Source organism: Dasypus novemcinctus, chromosome X, assembly GCF_030445035.2.
Source record: "Dasypus novemcinctus isolate mDasNov1 chromosome X, mDasNov1.1.hap2, whole genome shotgun sequence".
NCBI classification, from domain to species: Eukaryota; Metazoa; Chordata; class Mammalia; order Cingulata; family Dasypodidae; genus Dasypus; species Dasypus novemcinctus.
In genome coordinates this window covers 137,120,829-137,141,608 of record NC_080704.1, presented here as the reverse complement: position 1 = coordinate 137,141,608, position 20,780 = coordinate 137,120,829, and the positions used below count along the sequence as shown (strand labels likewise).

The 20,780-nt window shown below is 38.0% G+C and overlaps 1 protein-coding gene across 1 annotated transcript in view; it reads left to right on the top strand.

The window, feature by feature from the left end:
- The window catches only part of TENM1 (teneurin transmembrane protein 1), a 1,381,582-nt gene that overhangs the window by 1,326,159 nt on the left and 34,643 nt on the right, over nucleotides 1-20,780 (top strand). The window contains exons 28-30 of the mRNA XM_058291548.2: nucleotides 5,256-5,428; nucleotides 6,563-6,798; nucleotides 18,934-19,230. Coding sequence (XP_058147531.1) covers nucleotides 5,256-5,428; nucleotides 6,563-6,798; nucleotides 18,934-19,230 — 706 coding nt within the window. The remainder of the gene's footprint in view (nucleotides 1-5,255; nucleotides 5,429-6,562; nucleotides 6,799-18,933; nucleotides 19,231-20,780) is intronic.

Sequence of the window (20,780 nt, the reverse complement as noted above, 5' to 3'; positions counted from 1 at the left end):
ATTATATGTAGACAGGTATATTCTGCTGTTCCGCATTGAATCTTTAATTCAAGGTCATTTTCTAGTTGCTTCTTCAGCTGGTATGTGGTAGTGATCCCTCGGTGCCAGGGAGGCTCATCCCCGGGTGTCGTGTCCCACGCTGGGGGGAATGCATCACATCTACACGCTGAGTTTGGCTGTGAGAGTGGCCACATTTGAGTAACATGAAGGCTGTCAGGAGGAAACCCCAAGGCACAATGCTACTCTAGGCCTTGTTCTTATTGCAGGTGCATAGGCTCAAAAGTGTAGCCATTAGTATCAAGAGCCCACTGTTGGGCCCTCCTTCCTTCCTGGTTCTTGCCGTTGCACCTGGAGGATTGCTGCTGCTCTCCCAGGGCCCACAACAGTGACCCCCCGGCCAGGAGCCCAGTACCCCCCCAGCTGTTGTTTTTAATTGTTTCCACTATGAGTATATATAGACATTACCATATACCCTGGGCATATGCTCTGTATAACTCCCTGTCAACCATATATATCCTGTCAATAACATCCCATATCAGTATTCCTCCGCTGCCATTGTTGAACCACTCTGTGATCCAAAACTTCCCGTAAAGTGAATCCCAACATAATGTCAGCTTCAGAAGAGTCTTAGATCACCAAAATTCATATATACAATATACAGTATTTCCCCAGATCCATCATAAAACCTTTTCCCTTCCACAGCAATAATCTTTTAACTTATTCATATCATATTTCCTGAAACTGATGTACAGATTCCGAAACTATAGTTTTCAAACAAGGTAACATTTGTGCTTACTATGTGGTCCATACTTTAGGTTGTACAGTTTTCTAAATTTTTTAGTTATCCTATGTTTTGTCTTATGGTTTTCATTATTAGTCTGTCGTCCCCTATATGTTTTTGGTGTAATATTAGCTGTTTTATATTCATCCTCGTGTACTCTCACATAACTCCTCTTTTGCCCCCTTATTTACCTTTGTTCTATCCATTGCACGTCCATTTTCCCCTCCCCTTAGGGCCCACAACGCCTGCCAATCTAATGCCCTGGGAGCCGTCCTTTCTCACGAGAGATACAGTTCTCTCTATTCGACGGCATTAGTCTTCCCCAGGATATGGGTCCACCCCACCCAATGGTAGAACCCACCTTGGCAAAATGAGCCTTCAGCTATTCCCTCCGGAGTCCGTCCCGCATCAGACCATACCCCCTGAGCGTCCTAACCAGGTGACCCTCCTATTTATACTTTGATACGTTTTACTCAACATTTAGTTCTCAACGAACTTCTGGCACTCTCCCATGTTTGTATGTTGCCCCTCCCTCCCACCTATTTCTTGGACCATATTACCCCTCTTCCCATCCCCAGCCCCCCTCAAACCCAGAAAACCCCACCCGAAGGTAACCCCTTGCCCCCATTTTGTCCCTTCTTTGTGCTCATACTTACCCCCAGCTCATCACAGATTCCACCCCTACAGACATTAACTCACATCCTTCCTCCACCCCCCGATTTCCAGTAAGCCACTTTTCCAGACTCTAGCTCTCTGAGGCAGTTAACTTACTTCATATCATTGAGGTCATATAGTATTTGTCCTTCAATGCCTGGGTTGCTTCACTTAACATAAGATTCTCAAGGTTCATCCATGTTATCACGTGCGATTGTAGTGTATTGGTTCTTACAGCTGAGTAGTATTCCATTGTGTGTATATACCACATTTTATTGATCCACTCATCTGTTGATGGACTTTTGGATTGATTCCAACTTTTGGCGATGGTGAACAATGCTGCTATGAACATTGGTGTACATATATCGGTTTGTGTCCTTGTTTTCAGATCTGATGGGTATATACCCAGCAGTGGTATTGCTGGGTCATATGGCAAATCTATGGATAATTTTTTGAGAAACTGCCAAACTGTCCTCCAGAATGGTTGGATCCTTCTTATTTATGCTAAATTTAAGCTCCATAATCATTACAAAGAAATTATCAGAGACTATGAAAGTTCATAGAGGCAAAAATTAGAGTATAGGTTGCTAAGGGCAGGAGAATGGGGAGTTAATCTTAAATGGATAGGGTTTCTGTTTGGGGAGATGGGAAAGTTTCAGTAACGAAGATTGTGAGGGGACCATAACAGAGTGAACATGATTAATTCCACTGAAATGTCTGCTTTGGAGTGGTTAAAATGGGAAAGTTTATGTTGTATATATGGTCCCACAATTTTTAAAAGAACAAAAGGAAAAAGAAGGCAACTAAAAAAGCAATGGCAATTAAAGGCAATATATGATACTGGAAGAGATCTAACAAAGGATGAGAGGAGTCTCAAAAATACATTAATGGGATATATGAAAACATTAGTCTATAAACTGTAAGTTTCATATCAATGATAAATTTCTTGACTTTGATAACTGCACTTAAGGTGGTTACATAAATGAATGTCCTTGTTCTTAGGAAATGTATATGGTAATAATTACATGTTCAAAAGCATGATGTATACAACCTACACTCAAGTGCTCCAAAAAAGGATTGATAAATACACTGGTGGATAGTTAGAATGACATGGCAAATGTGGCAAAATATTAAAATTGGTGGATCTGGGTATCTGGTGAGATAAGGGTATGTTGGAGTTCTCTTTATGGGGTTGTAATTTTTAGCAAATCAATTTTATTGATACATATTAAGAAAGCATGCAATTCATCCAAAGTGTACAGTCAATGGTATATTCAATCTCTCTATGTTTCTCTTGCTGTATATAGCTGTTATTTCTGGCTATTCCTGCACAATTACTTATTTATCTATCGGGCAGTTTTATTGAGATATAATCATATACCATATGATCTATCCAAAGTATATAATCAATGACTTTTTATATAATCACAATGTTGTGCATTCATCACCACAAAAAATTTTAGAACAATTTCTTTGCTCCAAAAAGAAAAATTCTACACCCCTTAGCAGTCCTTCCCCAGCCCTACATTATCATTAGTCTAACTTCATCTTTATAAATTAATTTATATTTACATTTTATATAAATGGAGTCATACAATATGTATGTATGTATTATTTTTGTAAAAGAACTGTAAGTTTGAAAGTATTTCAAAATATAACATTCAAAATTTAAAAATAAGATAATAAAAGTTTTATGGGGAGTGGTAGGAAAACCCATTTATCCATAGGCCACTGATCAGGTTTGTTAGGAATTTTTGCCTTGTATTTCTGAGCATGGATGGTTCACTTGGTATCCATCCAATCTTGTCATCTTGCTCTGATGAATAGACATAACCACTGTCCTCACCTTTATATGGAATCTTGGTTTGAAACAAGGGCTATATGACTGGGGAAGAAGGTAACCGTCCTAGGCTGCAAGGCCCATTGAGAACCTGCATTCACAGTGTGTTAGGTCAGATTTCCTGGAGCTATGATGAAGAGTGACCTTGCCCAGGGTTGAAGAAACTTCTTAGAAATCAGGAAAGGGAAACCAATGAGGCAGAGTTGTTGGTGATGAATGAGAAACAGAGAGGAACTTCCTGCAAAATCCAAGCTGAGAGGCTGTAGTCCTCCTCACATGGAAGGTATGCAGCAACTTCCTTCTATCTGCCGCCTGGAAACTCCTCCTTGCAGGGGAAGCGGATTGGTACCTTGGAAGAATAAATACTGGACTTTGTCTTTTTCTCCTGGAAGGAAAACCAGGTAGACAACATTAGAGCTGTGCCAGGCTTAAAGCCCCATCCATATTCCCATTTCACCAGGGCACCAACTTCTTGCAGCCCTAGAGCCCCAGAGCAGGCCATCAGTCAACAGGCTGACTGAGAGGAAGGATTTTGCCATTAATCCCAGGCACAGACAGTACCTTTCAGTCTTTCTTTGTTAATGAATCCTTAGCTGCAGAGTAGCAACACACTGTTTTGACTAAAATTTGTTTAAATAAGGTATGCATCCAATTAAACAACTAGGACTAAATGTATCTATGTCAATTCACCTGTTTGATTATTTTTATTCACACGCATGACTGTTATAACTGGTAATGTGTTTGCACACATGAATGAGTGTGTACATACACACACATATGTATATATCCATAAAGAACTGAACTTGAGTTTGCATTGTTTGTGGCCTATAAAATAAGACCCAGCCCTCTTGCCCAAGCCCACCAAATGCTGGCATAAGTTTTAAATTTTGAGCAACTACCCAGACTGAATTCTTTAAAACCTAGTGGATTAACACTGAATTATTGTGCCATTTTTCACATGTTGGGGGGAGGGGGTTAGTAGAGCCAGAGTCTACCATTTGTTCAAGTTGTACACTGCTTACTTTGGGTAAAAATAATATAATTGTTAAACATTTTAAAAGCAAATAAAAGTACTTAAATATTTTGTAATTTGCAACTTGTAAAGAAAATAGTAATGGGTTTCCAAGTTCATGTCTTTACTTTTAATGAAGTGTTTATTTTTCATGGTTCTATTGGCAATAAAAGAACAGCTCCACATCAAAAGCCTTCAGGGAAGCAGTTTCCATTTGGAGGACAGTGAGATTGCCAATAATTCTTGATTTTTTAAAAAAGTAAACTCACTAGACTATATTTCTAAATATAGGTTATTGCCTATTATCCCAGGTAATTATTTTTGTCTCTTACTCTATAGGCAAATTACAAAACATTATGTACTATACCCCAAAAAGGTTTTAAAAATTTAAATGACACTGACATCAGGGGGCTCCAGAATGTTTTAATGAGCATGTTTCCATTATCCTTTGTGCTTGTTCATTTTGTTGGAAGAATGATTCATTCATTTCGAATTTGGCAACATAAACAGCAGCAAATATAATTTCCTATCACAATGCAAAGTAAGTTTTATTGGTCTTCTCAGGCTTTGGGGGCCCCTTTGTACCTTCTTTTCCCTTTTGCAACAGCACCTTCTGCTGTTTTTTGTCACCCATCGCATCTAATCGGATAGAACACCCTGGCCTCCATGCAACATTACACAAAGCAGGACATGATTCATAAATCAGTTTTCCACACTGGTGATTCATTACCAGATATATTTTTCTGTAAAACAGCATAGCTCAAGGAAGTCATCGAGAATTCAGAAGCTGCAAAAATATCTTCGTTTGATTAATCATCTCTCTGACCTTTTTCTTCTTATTGAACAAGGTTAACAATACTTGTTATCACTCAAAGTTAAGCTGTATTAGCTGCTAAGTGATTTTTATTTTGCAAAGGCCTGTTATCACTGCCAAGAGGCTTCAAAGTTGGATTGTTTATACTCCCTAGGTATGACCCTGAGGGACATCTGACCAATGTAACTTTTCCCACTGGAGAGGTCAGCAGCTTCCACAGTGACCTGGAGAAGCTGACAAAAGTAGAAGTAGATACTTCCAACCATGAAAATGTCCTCATGCTGACCAACTTCACAGCAACTAGTACCATATATATTTTAAAACAAGGTAATTATATTTCCAACTTTGCCTGAGTATAAAATCATCTATCTTACTTCTATTCCCAAAACTACACAGTGAAAATAAGTAGAATTCACCACAGGTTGAGAAGATGTCTTCTTCTCCATACTTTCCAGCTACAGAGGCTGAAATCTAGACAAATTCATACCTTTCACAAGTTCAAATATCAACTTTAGCCCCACATCTCTGTGGGGGTTATGATGTTAAATGCCTGCCAAATCTGCCCTTTCATCAAGTTATTTCTTAACACCCAGCTGTTTGTAAAGCTCTATTAGGCTCTGGCTTGGTTATATTAAAGAAATGGAGCTTGTGCACCATCTGAGCTTAGAATTCTAGATCAATGCTGTCATGGGTAAATAAAAAGGACAAATCAAGATGCAAGCCGAGTAGGAATATAAGTAAGTGAAAGTTCGTTTTATTCAAAAAAAATGGAAGAGAAGGAAGGGAGGAAAGAAAGAGAAGGAAAGAAAGAGAGTGAGGAAGGAGGGAGGGAGGGAGGAAATTTAGGTAGGTTGGATTTAGAAAGAACATCTTGGAAGCTAAAAGGGAAGTGGCCAATAAGAAATTGTCTTCTTTCTGCCCAGTCATTAAGGGACTTACTCTGTTGTTAGCTTGTGGGGCCAGATACAAAATTGTACAATGTTCAGATCTACTCTAAAAGGATCAGTGCCAACCTTTATAAGTGCTATCATTTTGTGGATTACAGCAATTGTTATGGTGTCTACAGGTGGTAAGTGTGCTGAGTTGAACCTCATACTTCATATTTTTCTCATTCTATATCCCAGCATATCAAACTGAGCAGGCCAATCCTACAAGTTAGAAATAGAGTTTGCTGTGGAATTATTTAAAAATGAAAAAGAGAAAACAAAATCAGCCTGCAGTATTGGACAGGAGTTTTTTACCTAAGAAACAAGACATTCCATCTATGAAAATAATAAGACCCAATTGGACAGAGAGCAAATCTGCCTGTCAAAATGGTTGTCTAGCCCATAAAGCAGTTATATCCACAGCATTCCACCTGTTGCTCCCTTCCCAAACTTGCTAAAAGCTAAACTTGTCTTTCCCCCACTTCCTGCTCTTCCCTTTCTTCCCCTTCTTCCTCATTTGTGCTTTTGTCTACAGAAAATACCCAGAGTACCTATCGGGTGAGTCCAGATGGCTCCCTACGGGTCACTTTTGCCAGTGGGATGGAGATCAGCCTCAGCTCAGAGCCCCACATCCTGGCAGGGGCAGTCAACCCTACCCTGGGCAAATGCAACATCTCACTGCCTGGAGAACACAATGCAAACCTGATCGAATGGCGGCAGAGAAGGGAACAAAACAAAGGCAACATTTCAGCTTTTGAAAGGAGGCTGAGGGTAAGACTTGACCTTATACAAGATATAGAACTTTTGTGTTTTTTTTTTTGAAACCTGAAGAGCCTCCTTAATCAGAAATACCATTTCTCCGAAACCTTTTCTACGTGACTGCCTAGCTTATACTATATACTAATTCAAGAGAGGATGCTAATGACTGATAATGGTTCAGATCCTTAAATGAGCATTCTAATAGGAGCTTTCTTTGTCATTAGCCAGCTAAAGTGCTGTAATAGCAACAATTTCAGACACCAAGAAAATCTAGATGTGGAAAAGTGTTTAGTCAGGAAGTCCTCCAGTGTCCTTCAAAGCATGCCCTGAAGATGGTTATCAGGTCTACCAGGTTGACCCTGGTTCCTGATTTTGATAATTTATATTTTATTTGGAAAGACCAGGCAGACACACATAGAAAGATGTGAGACCTATAGCAACATTTGGACAAAGGCAAGTGTCCTTTCTAAAAGGAAAATTCAGTGAATGATATCATTGCCAGTAATACATATTAAGGACCAGAGAGTAAAGGACTAGAATTCAGATAGGACTAATACTCAGAGAGAGCTCCCTGCAGAAAATTAAAGAGGAGAGAGTTTTCAAGTCCTCAACAAGCACAGTTCACCACAGTTAACCAGAGATCTTTCAGCCAAAATTGCCTTTCTGTAGCACATGAAGCCGACAAACTCCACAGCACTGTCTACTCGTCCCTACTTGAAAATTAACCAATGTTAGTATGATATGACCAACTTCACAACATAGTAACTTTTGTACCAGCCCCAGAGCAACCACTGGTCAGAGGGAAACAACCATTCACTACTGAGGCCAGATCTACATTGAGTACCTTTATCACACCTGCGATACTTGGAATGCTTGCATTTAATTCCCTCATAGTGATTTTTTTCCTTATTTGTTCTTTAGAGGATTTTAATTTATCATTTATGGTCTCCAGATTACTCATGTTATTTTCATATCATATTTTAGAATAGCATTTTTTGTATATTTGTTACAATTAATGAGCACAAATTAAAGTATTGCTACTAACCATGGTCTATAGTTTACATTATGGTTTATACTTTACCATACAATTTTATAGGTTTTGACGAAATGTATAATGGCTTGTATTCATCATTGCAATGTCATGCAGAACAATTCCAATGTCCCAAAAATGCTCCATGTTACATCTATGCTTCCCTTTCCCACCCCTCAGAACCCCTGTTGACCACTGTCTTTTTATCAATGTTACATATTCTTCCATTACCAGGATAATAATGTATACTTTAGTCCATAGTTGCATTCCCACCTTATATTTGTTCATTATCCAATCTTGAGGATTTGGGGATGGTGATGCCTACTCTGCTTCCAATTGAGAGGGGGCTTAGATCCCATGGGGCAAATGGATGGAACTGTCTTGCTTGCAGTTGTAAATACGTTCTGTTTTTTGGGGGATGGGTGTTGTATTAGTGAGCCAAAGGGGTGCTGATGCAAAGTACCAGAAATCTGTTGCCTTTTATAAAAGATATTTATTTGGGGTAGAAGCTTACAGTTACCAGGTCATAAAGCACAAGGTACTTCTCTCACCAAAGTCTGTTGCCACATGTTGGAGCAAATGGCTTCTGACCTCTGCAAGGGTTCAGGTTTCCTCTTCCTCTTAGGACTCCTTGGTCCCAGCTTCTTCTTCCAAAATCAGCTGTAAGCTGGGATAAATCTTATCTCTCTCCTGAGGCTCATTCTTCTCTGGATTCAGCTGCTCTGCTTTCTCCACAAGGCCAGTTGTAAACCATCAGGCTAATGGCTCATCTCTTCCCAGGGCCTCTGCTGTGTCTAATGGAGCCTTCTCTCTTTCCTCATGTATCTGCTTCTCTGTTTATTCACTTCCCAGGGCTCCAGCATCAAAACTCTAACTGTCATGTAGTTTTTTCTCAACGTCTTACTGACATGGCCCTATCAAAGCCCTAATCATAATTTAATCAAGTAAAAGTGAAACCTCTGAAGTTAATACAATCTAATACACCCAGAGGAACAGCCCAGTTTACAAACATAATCCAATATCTATTTTTGGAATTCATAAATAAAAACAAACTACTCTAGGCATTGTCCATCATCATCCTTTTGTTAGTTGTTCGGGGTGAGTCCAATGAACTGGAGAGTAGGTGTTAGAAACACCTCTGCTGAGATTCACACTCAAACAGCACATGAACAACCAAAAGCTTTAAGCTGCTGGGACATATATTTAATGGGTATAGTGCTAATTATAGGTTCAAATGAATGGAACAGAAGAAGCATGTCTAGGAAAATTATAAATGATTTTAACTGATACATTGGAGAGATAGGTTATCATATATTCCAAGGTAAAGCCCACCGATGGGGTGCTGATTTCCTGTCACATGGAAAGAAATTTAAAATTTTTATTTTATTTTTATTTTATATTATTTTATTTTAATTTTATTTTGGCTTTGTTTGGGGGATGTTTTGGATTGAAGAGTGTGGGTTTGGTGGTGGGGAGATGTGTGGGGAGGGTTGCACCTGGGGCATGTCTCTATGGAATATGAATGTGTTCATTTGGTCATGGGGTTTGTCTCAGTGGGTGGAGACCCACAGAATAACAGATGAAATATTGAATTCCCATCCTGAGGAATTCTGCTACATTCTCTCACAAAGTGGCAAGAATCTCTGGAGCAGGGTTTCTTAACCTTTTTTGTTCCACAGACCCCTTTGCCAGTCAGGTGAAAACCACACACCCTTTACTAAGTCTGCACTGTACTCTGTATTATTTAATAAAAATATCACACCCACACCAACATGTCCCCACAAGAATAATGTTTTTATTAATTTCACTTCAAGCTCATGGAATCCTTGTTAAGAACCCCTGCTCTAGAGTATATGGGCAGTACCTAGCAAATGAGGACATACCAATACCCCAGACCCTCAATACTGTTGCTTGAACTTATGAACCTTGTTCTTGTGAAATTGAAACTTAGACTAGTAATATAGATTGCCTAAGAGTTACCTCCTGAAAGCCTCCTTGTTGCTAAAATGTGGTCTCTCTCGAAGCCAAACTCAGCATAGAAATTCACTACCTTCCCCCTACGTGGGACATGACTTCCAGAGTTAAGCTTCCCTGGCACCAAAGGATTATTGCCAAAAAGCAACTAGTGATGCAGTTAGAAAAAGACCTATATCATAAGGGGGAAATATTAAATACAAATGACATTTTATGGTTAAGAGATTTCAAAGTGAGTCAGGAGTTCATTCCTGAAGTTACACATGAGTCATGCATAAGTATGACTCCGGAAGATCTCACTGAATGCCACAGTAAACAGTGCTTCAAGGAGGGGTGCTCCTGAGGGTTCTAGAGAAATCTAGACACTACAGGCAAGGCAGATAACCCCCAGGAAATCCTCACAGTGAATTTTTAAATTCACTTGCAGGAAAATATTGGAAACCTTAAGGCTGTGGATATGAAATGGCAAACAACCAGCCAATTTTAGGGAGAAGCAATCAAACCAGTCAGATGACTTGATATGGACAAAAGTACTCACTTTTCAATCATTCTAATGGTGACACATAGGCACAGACTTAAAATTTCAGTTGTCCACATGCACAAGTCTATTTGAATATTTGATTCTATTGGCCAATCTCTAGCAGAATATTTGCCAGATATGCCACTGAATTCAGAAGTGGAACCAGGCCAAATAGTCAAATCTCTTTGAGTGGGTAGCAGTGAGAGTTTCTACCAGAGTTCTTCTAGAAATGGAATCACTTGGGTAGAACCATGGATAGGGAAGTCAGATGACCTGGCTTTGATACCTAGTTTTAAAATTGGCTTGAAAAATGCCTTTATTTCTATCTATCAAAGGAAGATGGAATACTAGAGAATAGTCAGAATTATCTATTTATGGCTTATGAAACTCATGGATTTATCACAAAAAAATTTATCAAATAAGTGATCTCTTAGGGCCCCACATAGCTTAATAGCCTTAATAAAAATATCAACCTATAGTATAGGTTCTATACTATACTATACTATATACTATACTATACTACTCTAGGACTTTCAATTCTTTAGGAAAGCCCACCCTGCTTTCTCCCCTCTATATGTATAATGGAAAGAGAGTATAAACTGTACTTTATACCTGATAGACCAAGTTGTTCTTAATGCTGAAAAGCGAATGGTCATAAAATATTTGGGGACCCTTTAATGGAAAGGAGTAGGTGAAGTGTGAGTTGATACTATTCATAATTTGACCAGTTTCCTATCCTGTGGTACAGTTGACAAGATTTGTTGACTGACTTATAAGGGCAACAAATTCACACTTTCCCCTCCATGTGTCTTCTAATATCTTTCATAAAGTCCTGGGACAAGAGAATGGACCCCCTTAGTGGCTAGGTGGTATTACTGTATATGTCCTTAGAAAGCAAACAGTAATAACAATCCTTTGTGTATGTTTGGATGCTTTAGAGTTAACAAATCAGTTTTAAAGACAGGATTTTATTTAATGGCTACAACCATCAGGTGTTGTTATTCCCAAATTACAGATAAGACCCAGAGAAGTTAAATGATTTGCCCAAAGTCAAACACTTACTAAGCAACAGAAACAGGACCAAAATGCAGGTCTTTGCCTAGCACAGCATTCCACTACATCATGCTGTGATGCCTAGTTCCTTAAAATAATTAATCTATAAATCATTGCCCCACTCAGTGGAGCAACCTTGGCAGAGGCTGATTCCTCATTTCAGTGCTGACAAAAGGAGACAAATAATTGACGCTAACGTACTGGCAAGTATGGGTGGTGCTGGCCTCCAAGCAGGAAAAGCTTGGAGGAAGCAAGAGAAAGAGGGAGGCTGTTTAATTAGCTAATTTAGCTCATTCTAACCTGTTCTTTCCATTTGTAGGGTTTTTTTATATTGCTGTCTTGGTTTGGTATATCCAATTTAATGGAATAAATATTCTTCCCCAAAGATAAGTGTGATTTGATTCCATTTTTTACAAGGCAAATTCTCTTTCCTCTCTGACTTTATTACTTCAGAGATGGCTTCACTTCACTTCTGGTACCTTTTCAAGGGACATGCTGATGACACATGAGATATAAATTTCTTTCTTCCTGGGCCAAATAGACAGTGACCCTTTTGTAAGCATACATGTAATGTATCGCCTCTCCTACATTCTCAAATACATGGAGACTTTGGACTAAATCGTTCATTTCTACTGGTGGAGATGCCATATCTAGATTCAAGGCAGGTGGGGTTGCCAGAGCCATTGAGACAGCATACCTGGGTCACAGTCATACAACATAGAAAACTTGATCTGCTGTGGGAAATAGGGCTCTCCTTTGAAAACCTACCTAAGGCTGTGGTTATAATTTGCCACTTGGGCAGCAGGTCATAAAACATTAATTGTTTAGACCCATTTGGCAAGACGATGGATATCAAATGTTCCAAGAAGCTACCTATCACACCCACCTCAGATCTTCTAACTGGAAAGAAAAAATCAGAAAAGGATAGACCTATCTTTGGAAATGAACCAATAAGAGCTGCTTTTCTCCAATAATCTGTAGTGTGGGTGTTTTAATTTTTTTGTACAAAGTCAGGGTCCCCTTAAAGATGAGGAAGGCAAACTGGATGAGGAATATGGTGCCCTGTTCAACCTGCACAGGCAAGGGATTTGTTACCTCTGGGCTATCCTTCACCCACTCCATTAAGTGAAATAAATCACATTAACATCCTAAAATATTATTTATTTTAAAACTCAATTTCCCCCTAGACTGAGATGTGTTTGAATCATATTGCTTGCAAAGTCCTTTTGCATCCAGTCCAGGTGTGTTCTCATCTGCTTTATCAATCTGTCCCCATAAATACATTTCCCTGGACAATAGATAAATTAGAGTGCAGATAACAATAGAGGCAGTTGTAAAAGAATTGGATGGTCACCAAAAACAGACTGGTTTAGGATCTACATATAGATTGTACCTTGCTTTGCCCATGAATAATCATGCCATGATATGAGATTTGTCCCAGCATTGGCTCCTTGAGCTCTTTAAAAAATTTCAAGAACTGAGTTGTGACATTACAGCAAAACCCCAGAACTGAAGCCTCCTTTACTTAAAAAATTGAAGGAAGCTTACCACTTATTTTAGTCAGCCAAAGGAGTGCTGATGCTAAATACCAGAAATTAGTTTTTATAAAGGATATTTATTTGGAGTGAAGCTTACAGATACCAGGCCATAAAGCATAAGTTACTTCCCTCACCAATGTCTATTTCCACATGTTGGAGCAAGATGGCTGCCGACACCTGTGAGGATTCAGGTTTCCTGGGTTCCTATGTTCCTGGGGTTTGCTTTTCTCTGGGTTCAAGATTCCTTTCTTCCTGGGGCTGGCTTATCTTTCTTCTTACTTCCAGGGCTCCAGCTTAAGTCTTCAGCATCAAACTCCAACATTAAAAGACCTCGACTCTGTTCTTTACCATGCCTTTTATCTGTGAGTCCCCACCCCTTGATGAGTGGGGACTCAATGCCCTAATCATAACTCAGTCATGGGGAATCTTGGGGCCCTCAAAATATAGAAGCAACTATATTTGTTAATCTTGGGTCAACCCCACGAAGATATCTAAAATGAAAGTCTTATTTAACACACTATTCACATGTATATAAGCATTACTGATTTGGTATAAAAATGTTTAAATATCTCTTTATGTTTAGAGATGAATCCACCAACAGGAAAAATTAATATAGTGCAAAAAGTGTCCAAGTTAAATGAGGTGACCAAAATCAGGTGAAAAGAATGAGTAAGATTTTGAGGAAAAACTGATATGCTCATAGTTATGCACCTCTTTTTCCATCCATGTAATGAGGGATATGGACTGTGCAATCTCTGTTATTAGTAGTATTTGTATCATTACCTTTAATCATAATAACATCAGCTAAAATTCATTAAGGTCTTATTATGCGTACTGCCATTTATTAATTCATTTACTTCTCATAAGATCTTATCAGGTGGGATCTATTGTTAGTATTCCCATTTTACAGAAGAAAAGTAACAGAGGCACAGAGAGGTCATACAGTCTTTCAGGATTTGAACCGTCCCAATAGCCCATGTCCTAACTATCTTCTGATGCTAAGATGTTGTGGGCTAGCAAGGTCAACAGTGTGTCTTGAGAGGAAAAAAAAATGAGAAAAAAAGGAAATTCCAGATAAAGTACAGAGGGTGATGCTAACACTAAATATGTGCCTTATGCATCTGAAAGCATCTCTATGACATAAAAGCAGGGCTAAGTAAGCTTTTGATTGTCAGTCTAGAGAGATCAATAAAAATCTGTGGAATTAATGTTTTGATTGATTTCGAAAAATCAACACTAATTACCTTAAAACAAGTAAGAGTAAAGTAGCACATGCTAATTTAAAATTGGCTGAGACTGTTTTCTATCCATTCTCCAAACTTCATAAAATTAAATGCAGCACATATCCTGAATTGCGATGTAGATATTGGGCCCATCTTAATTATTCACGTTCTCATTTCTTCAGCAAAAAGTTAAACAGGTAATTCAGGTGTATTGTGAGCTGAAATGCTAGACACTGCCCTTGGAAATGCAGCCTTCTCCTTGTGGAGGAAAGAAAATCAACTGCAGTGAGCATAGCTCAGTGTTCAGCATATTTTGCATATATATATTCAGTTGGACCATAGCAAATTGCCATTTCTGTAGGCCCCAAACAGTCATATATCAGCAATTGCCTATAGATCAACCTAATATATCATTATCCTACTAACTGAGTGAATGTCAAATTGGAAGCGTTAAGGGGAATTTTCCTTAAGCAGTTAAGACACAAACTCCTAGAAAACAGCCAGAAAGGGCTCTGAGAGGAGGCAAACGACACTTAGAATCTTCTGCCTGTACTCACCCTTTGCAGGCCCTTTGATTTCTCCTACAACAGTATCCGTGACTTTCCTGGGGCACACTCTTTCCTCTTTCTTCTCTAGTCCAAGTGTGAACAAACATCAAGCCTTTCTCCTTATTTTACAGGCTCAGGCTGTAATCCACAAGAATTTTTTTTATTTAAAAAAATCTAAGGTAAATCAAAGGATAAATTAAAGCATAAGTACTTCTTCCTCTATTTAAGCAGAAATTACCAAGTTCAGCTTTCTTTACCAAAACATACAGCTCATCAATTGCCAAATTCTGTGCAAGACTTTCCCAAAGTGATCCTTTTTAAATTAGAGACTATTCCCAAATTTCAATCCATTGTTTGATACAGTTTGGAGGAAGAGTGAAAATAAGAATTGATGACCATCGCTTAGCTCAAGGGCTATTATTGTCCTTCAGGAAAGGTAGAACTAGCATGAATGTGGAGCATTCAACACATTGAAAATGACCCCAGCAATCAAATGGAATTCGGCCTAGTTCTGATTCCTGTAATCCAAGCTAGAGCCGTTTAAGCATTCAAAACCCTGAGAAGGAAGGCAGCAGAGCTCACCTGGAAAAGTATTTTCTTTCCTAACCTTCTCACATGTGGCTTCCATGGGGAATTCAGGAGGAATTTGTGGCATCTTCAAATCTCTTTTCAACTCTTGGTCAGATTTTTCATGAACTAGTGTTTCAGTAGCATATGAATATCAGTGTGCATTATCTAGAAATAGAAAAGCATGATTGCAGAAGTCTTGGCAGACAGAGAAAGAACATTAGGCAGTTTTCTTCTGCTTGCTTTGTAGTGGATTTTTAACAATGATCCCCGCTTGTGGAGCTGTAATGACTTTATTAAGAAATGTGTTCTTGTGTAGTAAACAATCTATCAGACAAATAAAATCACACATTTAGTTGAACTGGAAATCACTTGTTACTTTGGCTCTTTAACTATCATTATAACATATACTGTAATAGTTACAACCATCTCTGGGAGTAAGTGGATATTTTACAGCTATTGTAAATGAACAGCATTACAGTTGGAGATATGTGGCTATTAAAACCACAGGATAGGTAGTTGAAGAAAGAACACCTGGTTTCATATAGGTTTCCAATACCTGTGTATCAAAAAGACAGGAAATATATGCTCCTATGTCTCTTTTTAGATGATAACAGCAGGTTACTGTACATTTATGCATTACAACACTGCACACATTGGCTACAGATGGTTTAAAGAATCATGATTCCAATCTCTCACTATTCCTAAATTAAACCTGCCCCTGAGACTGACAGCACTCTCCGCACCCAAATAATTTGAAGCACTAGTCTTCTGGGTAGAATTCATGGCATGGAACATTTGGTCATTTATTGCAAACACTCAAAGTTAAGGGCAAATATCATTAGCCCCATTTGGCTGATGAAGAAACTGAAACCAAAAGAGGTTTAAAAAGCAAAGTGCCATGTCCCAATAGAAAAATGGGCAAATGTTATGAGCAAACAATACAAGAAGACATACATGCATGCAGCAATAGATATTATGGCTAATCAAATATATGTGAATTTAAACCACACTAACATTTCATTTTCCACCTCTTATAATGGGAAAAGTTTACTAACAACAATTACATCCAGTATTGGTAAGGATGGGATGAGATCAACACTCCAACTACTAGTTAATGGCAGCATAAATTTGTACAATCTTAGGCACTAAAAATTAATCTTTCAAGTTGCATCAAGAGTGTTTAATATGTTATTATTTGACCTGATAACTACACTGATAGGGTTCTATATTAAGGAAAAATTTATTTACAAGGAACAAAGCATGATATATGAATATCAACAAAACAGATATGAATGAAAGTGGAAAAGTAATTTCCAAAAACAGGGGGATGGATAAATAAATGTTTATCATGTAGTAACATATATGTAACCATTAAAAGGCATATTTTAGAAGATTAAATCATTAGCTGAAAATGTATGACACAAAACTAAGTATTATCCCAGTTGTCATTTTCATTGGAGGGTGGGATTACAGGTGGTTATTTTCTTTGTATATTTCTCTATTTCCCCATTTTTCTACAATGAAAAAGTATTCCTTTTATAATCAATGTGTATAAGGGGAATATTTTAAAAAGCAAAGCACCCAATATTACCGAGCAAAAGAAGAGTCGACATGAGAATGTTGGTTTTGCAATTATCCAGACCACTCAACTATAAACTCTTTCTAACCTGCGATTTTTAACTAGGAATCCTGAGACCTCTAGTGGTTTCACGTTTGGTAGTCAGTGGGTTTCAGAGCCCTACTGAGATTTTATTTTAAAAATTCACATAGTGCTCATATGCATTTTTCTGGAGACGCAGTGCATAGTTTTCAGATATTTAAAGGTATTTTGACCACAAAAGTAAAAAAAAAAACAATATAAAGTTTAATTGAATAGCTAGTGAATCTGTTTAGTTCAACTATGGTACTGTAGTCAAATCCCAACTTGGTTTTCCCCTGACCTCATTAGCCAGATACTTAACATGCTATTTGGGATCATGTTGATCATTCTTACAGATACAAATGTACTATGCCAAGCTATAATCATCTTGGCTAATATTCAAAGGCCTAAAAAATGAGAAAAATAATTATCTGTATTTTACAATAGCAACTTCTAACATTGTTTTACAGTTTACTAAATACCTATACGTGTAATCTCATTTAATTTTTAACCCAGTTAAGTGGATGGAAATGTATAATATCACTCCCATTTCACAGATAAGGAAACTAGGGCCCGGATAGAAAAAATGACTGGTGCCTGGATAAACAGTTGATTAAATGTCTCCTCACTCTCTGCCCACTGATAGTTACATTCTTCAAGGTCACTTTTTTCACTCTTGATTTTGCTTATGCCAGATGTGCTTCGCTTTCCTCAATCCAAATCAGAAGTTCTGCCCTTGGAAGCTGTGTGAAGTTACATGGCAATTCTTTACTATTTTTGCAACTTTCTGTGAGTCTTAAACTATTGCAAAATAAAAAGTTAAAATTAAAAAGAAAAAATTAAACTAAAATCTAATTTAATTTTTAAAAAATTTAAAGCCTCCTCTTGGTCTTCCACCTCCCCTTCCTCTCTGTCATAGAGGCTTCTTCAGTGCACCTACTAGAAGGGACCAAATCCCTTTAGTGACTAAAATCAAGAACAACTTTTTATCTGGAACATAAAATGAACATTTGAGTATTGAATTTTCTATTGTTGTACTGTTACTGGTAAGTCTACCAAATACTGATACTATTAGCTAAAGAGTGGTTTAAAAATCAAGTCAGATGTTCACTTGCCTTGAAAACCCGGTAAAAGTTATCTTTTTGCTAATTCTTAGCTTTTTTACTAAATCATTTTATTATTTAGTTAATTGGTTATCTCATGTGGAACCAGCTGAATTCCATCAGAATCAGGTACCAGTGAATGCTGTGCTTACAGAGTCCATCTGAGATCACTTGAGTCAGGCTTGCCTTAGGAACATAGCTAGGTTTTTGAGGCACACAGAGAGAATGCTAGCATGCAACATGAGAACCAAGTCAAAATATGCATCCAAATTTTACTACATGCTTTAACCTCACTTTTTACCACACTTGCTAATGCTGGGAGATCTACCAACTCCTATCATGTTTACCTACTAGTCTCTATGAAATTTTGCTGACTGGGGTTCCATAACTAGGATGCAGCTTCAGTTCTGTGATAGATGCAAAGTCATATAACTCTCAATCCAGAAGTATGAAAAAGGACGCCAAAGAAGAGAATCACTATATAAATTAGAAGGAGCTCACTGTATTCCTTTTTTTGTGATTTCTAATGATATAGCTTATCATTTTATATTCTATCCACTGCACTGGGCACTGGTAACAAGGAAAAAGAAGTCCCACTTCTTAGTAGGCAACTGGCTCACATACAATAAGATAGCATAATTATTGAAAATTGAGTCAGGGCACATGAGCACTGAGTTATGGGGGAAAAAATCAGCCACCATATATTGAGGGTCTAGGGTATGACAAATACTGTACCAGGAGTTATAAAATAGTCTCTACTATCCAGTAGCTTACAGTCTGGTGGGAGATGAAAGGTACATGTCATTTAAGGCATATGAAACCACAAGAATTCAAAGGCAAGATAGATCCCCTTGTCAGAGAATAAGGAAAGGCTTGGTGATTGTGAATGCACTAGATGAGGGGAACCAAGGTAGTTCTTAAAATGTATTTTGTATCCCTTTTTCTCTAGGCCCATAACAGAAACCTGCTCTCCATAGATTTTGATCATATAACCCGCACAGGAAAGATCTATGATGACCATCGGAAATTCACCCTTCGAATTCTTTATGACCAGACTGGGCGACCTGTCCTGTGGTCTCCTGTGAGCAGATACAATGAAGTGAATATCACTTATTCACCTTCAGGGCTAGTGACATTTATTCAAAGAGGGACATGGAATGAAAAAATGGAATATGACCAGAGTGGAAAAATAATTTCAAGAACTTGGGCTGATGGGAAAATTTGGAGCTATACCTACTTAGAAAAGGTAAGTACCTAAGGAAGAGAAAACAATGTTTAGAGTCTAAATGAGAATATTGAAAATGACCCTAATTACCCACCTTGATGAGGACCTGCAGGAGAAAATTCTGTGTTCTGGTTATTGTTTGGTAGAAGTAACAAAGAAGTGTTATACACATAAGTGTAAGCTGCTTTTTCAGACAAAAGCTTTCTCTAAACCCACACTCTGCCAGGTGCTCTTTCAAACTGAAGCCATGATAGTGGCTTGGCTTTCTTTTCATTTGACCATATTTTTCCATGCTCTTGAAAAGGTATCTTTATTATTGTGAAAGTTCATACTGAGCTAAAATAGCTAGAAAATCATAAAGTTGTGTGTTAATGTATATCACCTCTGGTAAAGGACCTCTTAAATGGAATATAAGGTTCTCTAATTGAGTTAGGATAGTCAGTGAAATTTAAGTTGTATACATTGGGGAACTAATTTTCAATAGTAATTTGCCTGAGGTGGCAGTCAGGCCTCATTGATAATACTCTTTTGTTGCGGTGAGTCTCTAGTAACATTCATAATGGAAACTCTCCAGTATTGTTCCTAATGGGAGTTTGTGACCTCTGTCTGGAAGGAATAGAAATGAATTCTAACCCCACCCAAGGAACCATTTGTCAAATAGTAGCCCCTACACAGCAAAATGATTTATGGCCAGATCGACATGAGAGGACAATAACAGAAATTGATCTCTTTCTACCATCTCAATGTCTGATCTAAGATAGTGCTTCTATTTCCCAAATCTATCCATTCAAAAGAATTAATCAGCCCTAAATTAATTTCTGGGAAAATTTTTAAAAAATGCTTTCTCTTGAGGATTCAAAGATAATCGATGCAAACTAACCCCAGAACTTAGAAATGCCATAGAGTCTCATAGCTCATGTGGCAAAATTTCATTAGTTGCCCTGAATGATACCAAGTCTTTCTGATATAACCTCAGAGCTTTAAAAATATTGTATGCCTGTGGTTGTATGCCATTATAAAACTATTTTACTTTTTCCCAGAGTTAGTCACTGGGGAACATACCAAGTTGGAACTGCCTAGGAGATAAACTGAAACTCTACTTGGGAGCCAGAGCAAAAATAGGGCGTTCTCAAATGCTGTTAAAACTTCAGAGGACACAGTGGTCCTCTGCTGTACCCATTTCTTGTCCTTTTCTTTTTCTTTTTTTTTTTTTTGTACCAATAAGTCTTTATTTGTTCATTGTACTATGGCAGGGAAAAGAGGGGAAGAAAAAAGGGTCAGCATGTGTTAAAAAATGATAGCAGAAGGGAAAGTAAATAACCAGTACAAAATTAACCATCAAATAAGCATACCCCAGTTATAGGGTTGCCAAAACTCAAGGGGGCTCAGTCTCCTGCAATTCAGGAATGAGGGGGAAAGAATTGGGGAAAAACAGACAGGTACATGATTTATTACCCTCCTTTCCTCCCCATAAATTCAAGATTCCACACAACGCTTTGGTTTCTAGCAGTAAACATGGAGTTACATTCTTCCGTCTCCTATAAACAATCTTGTGGCCACTTTGACATAAG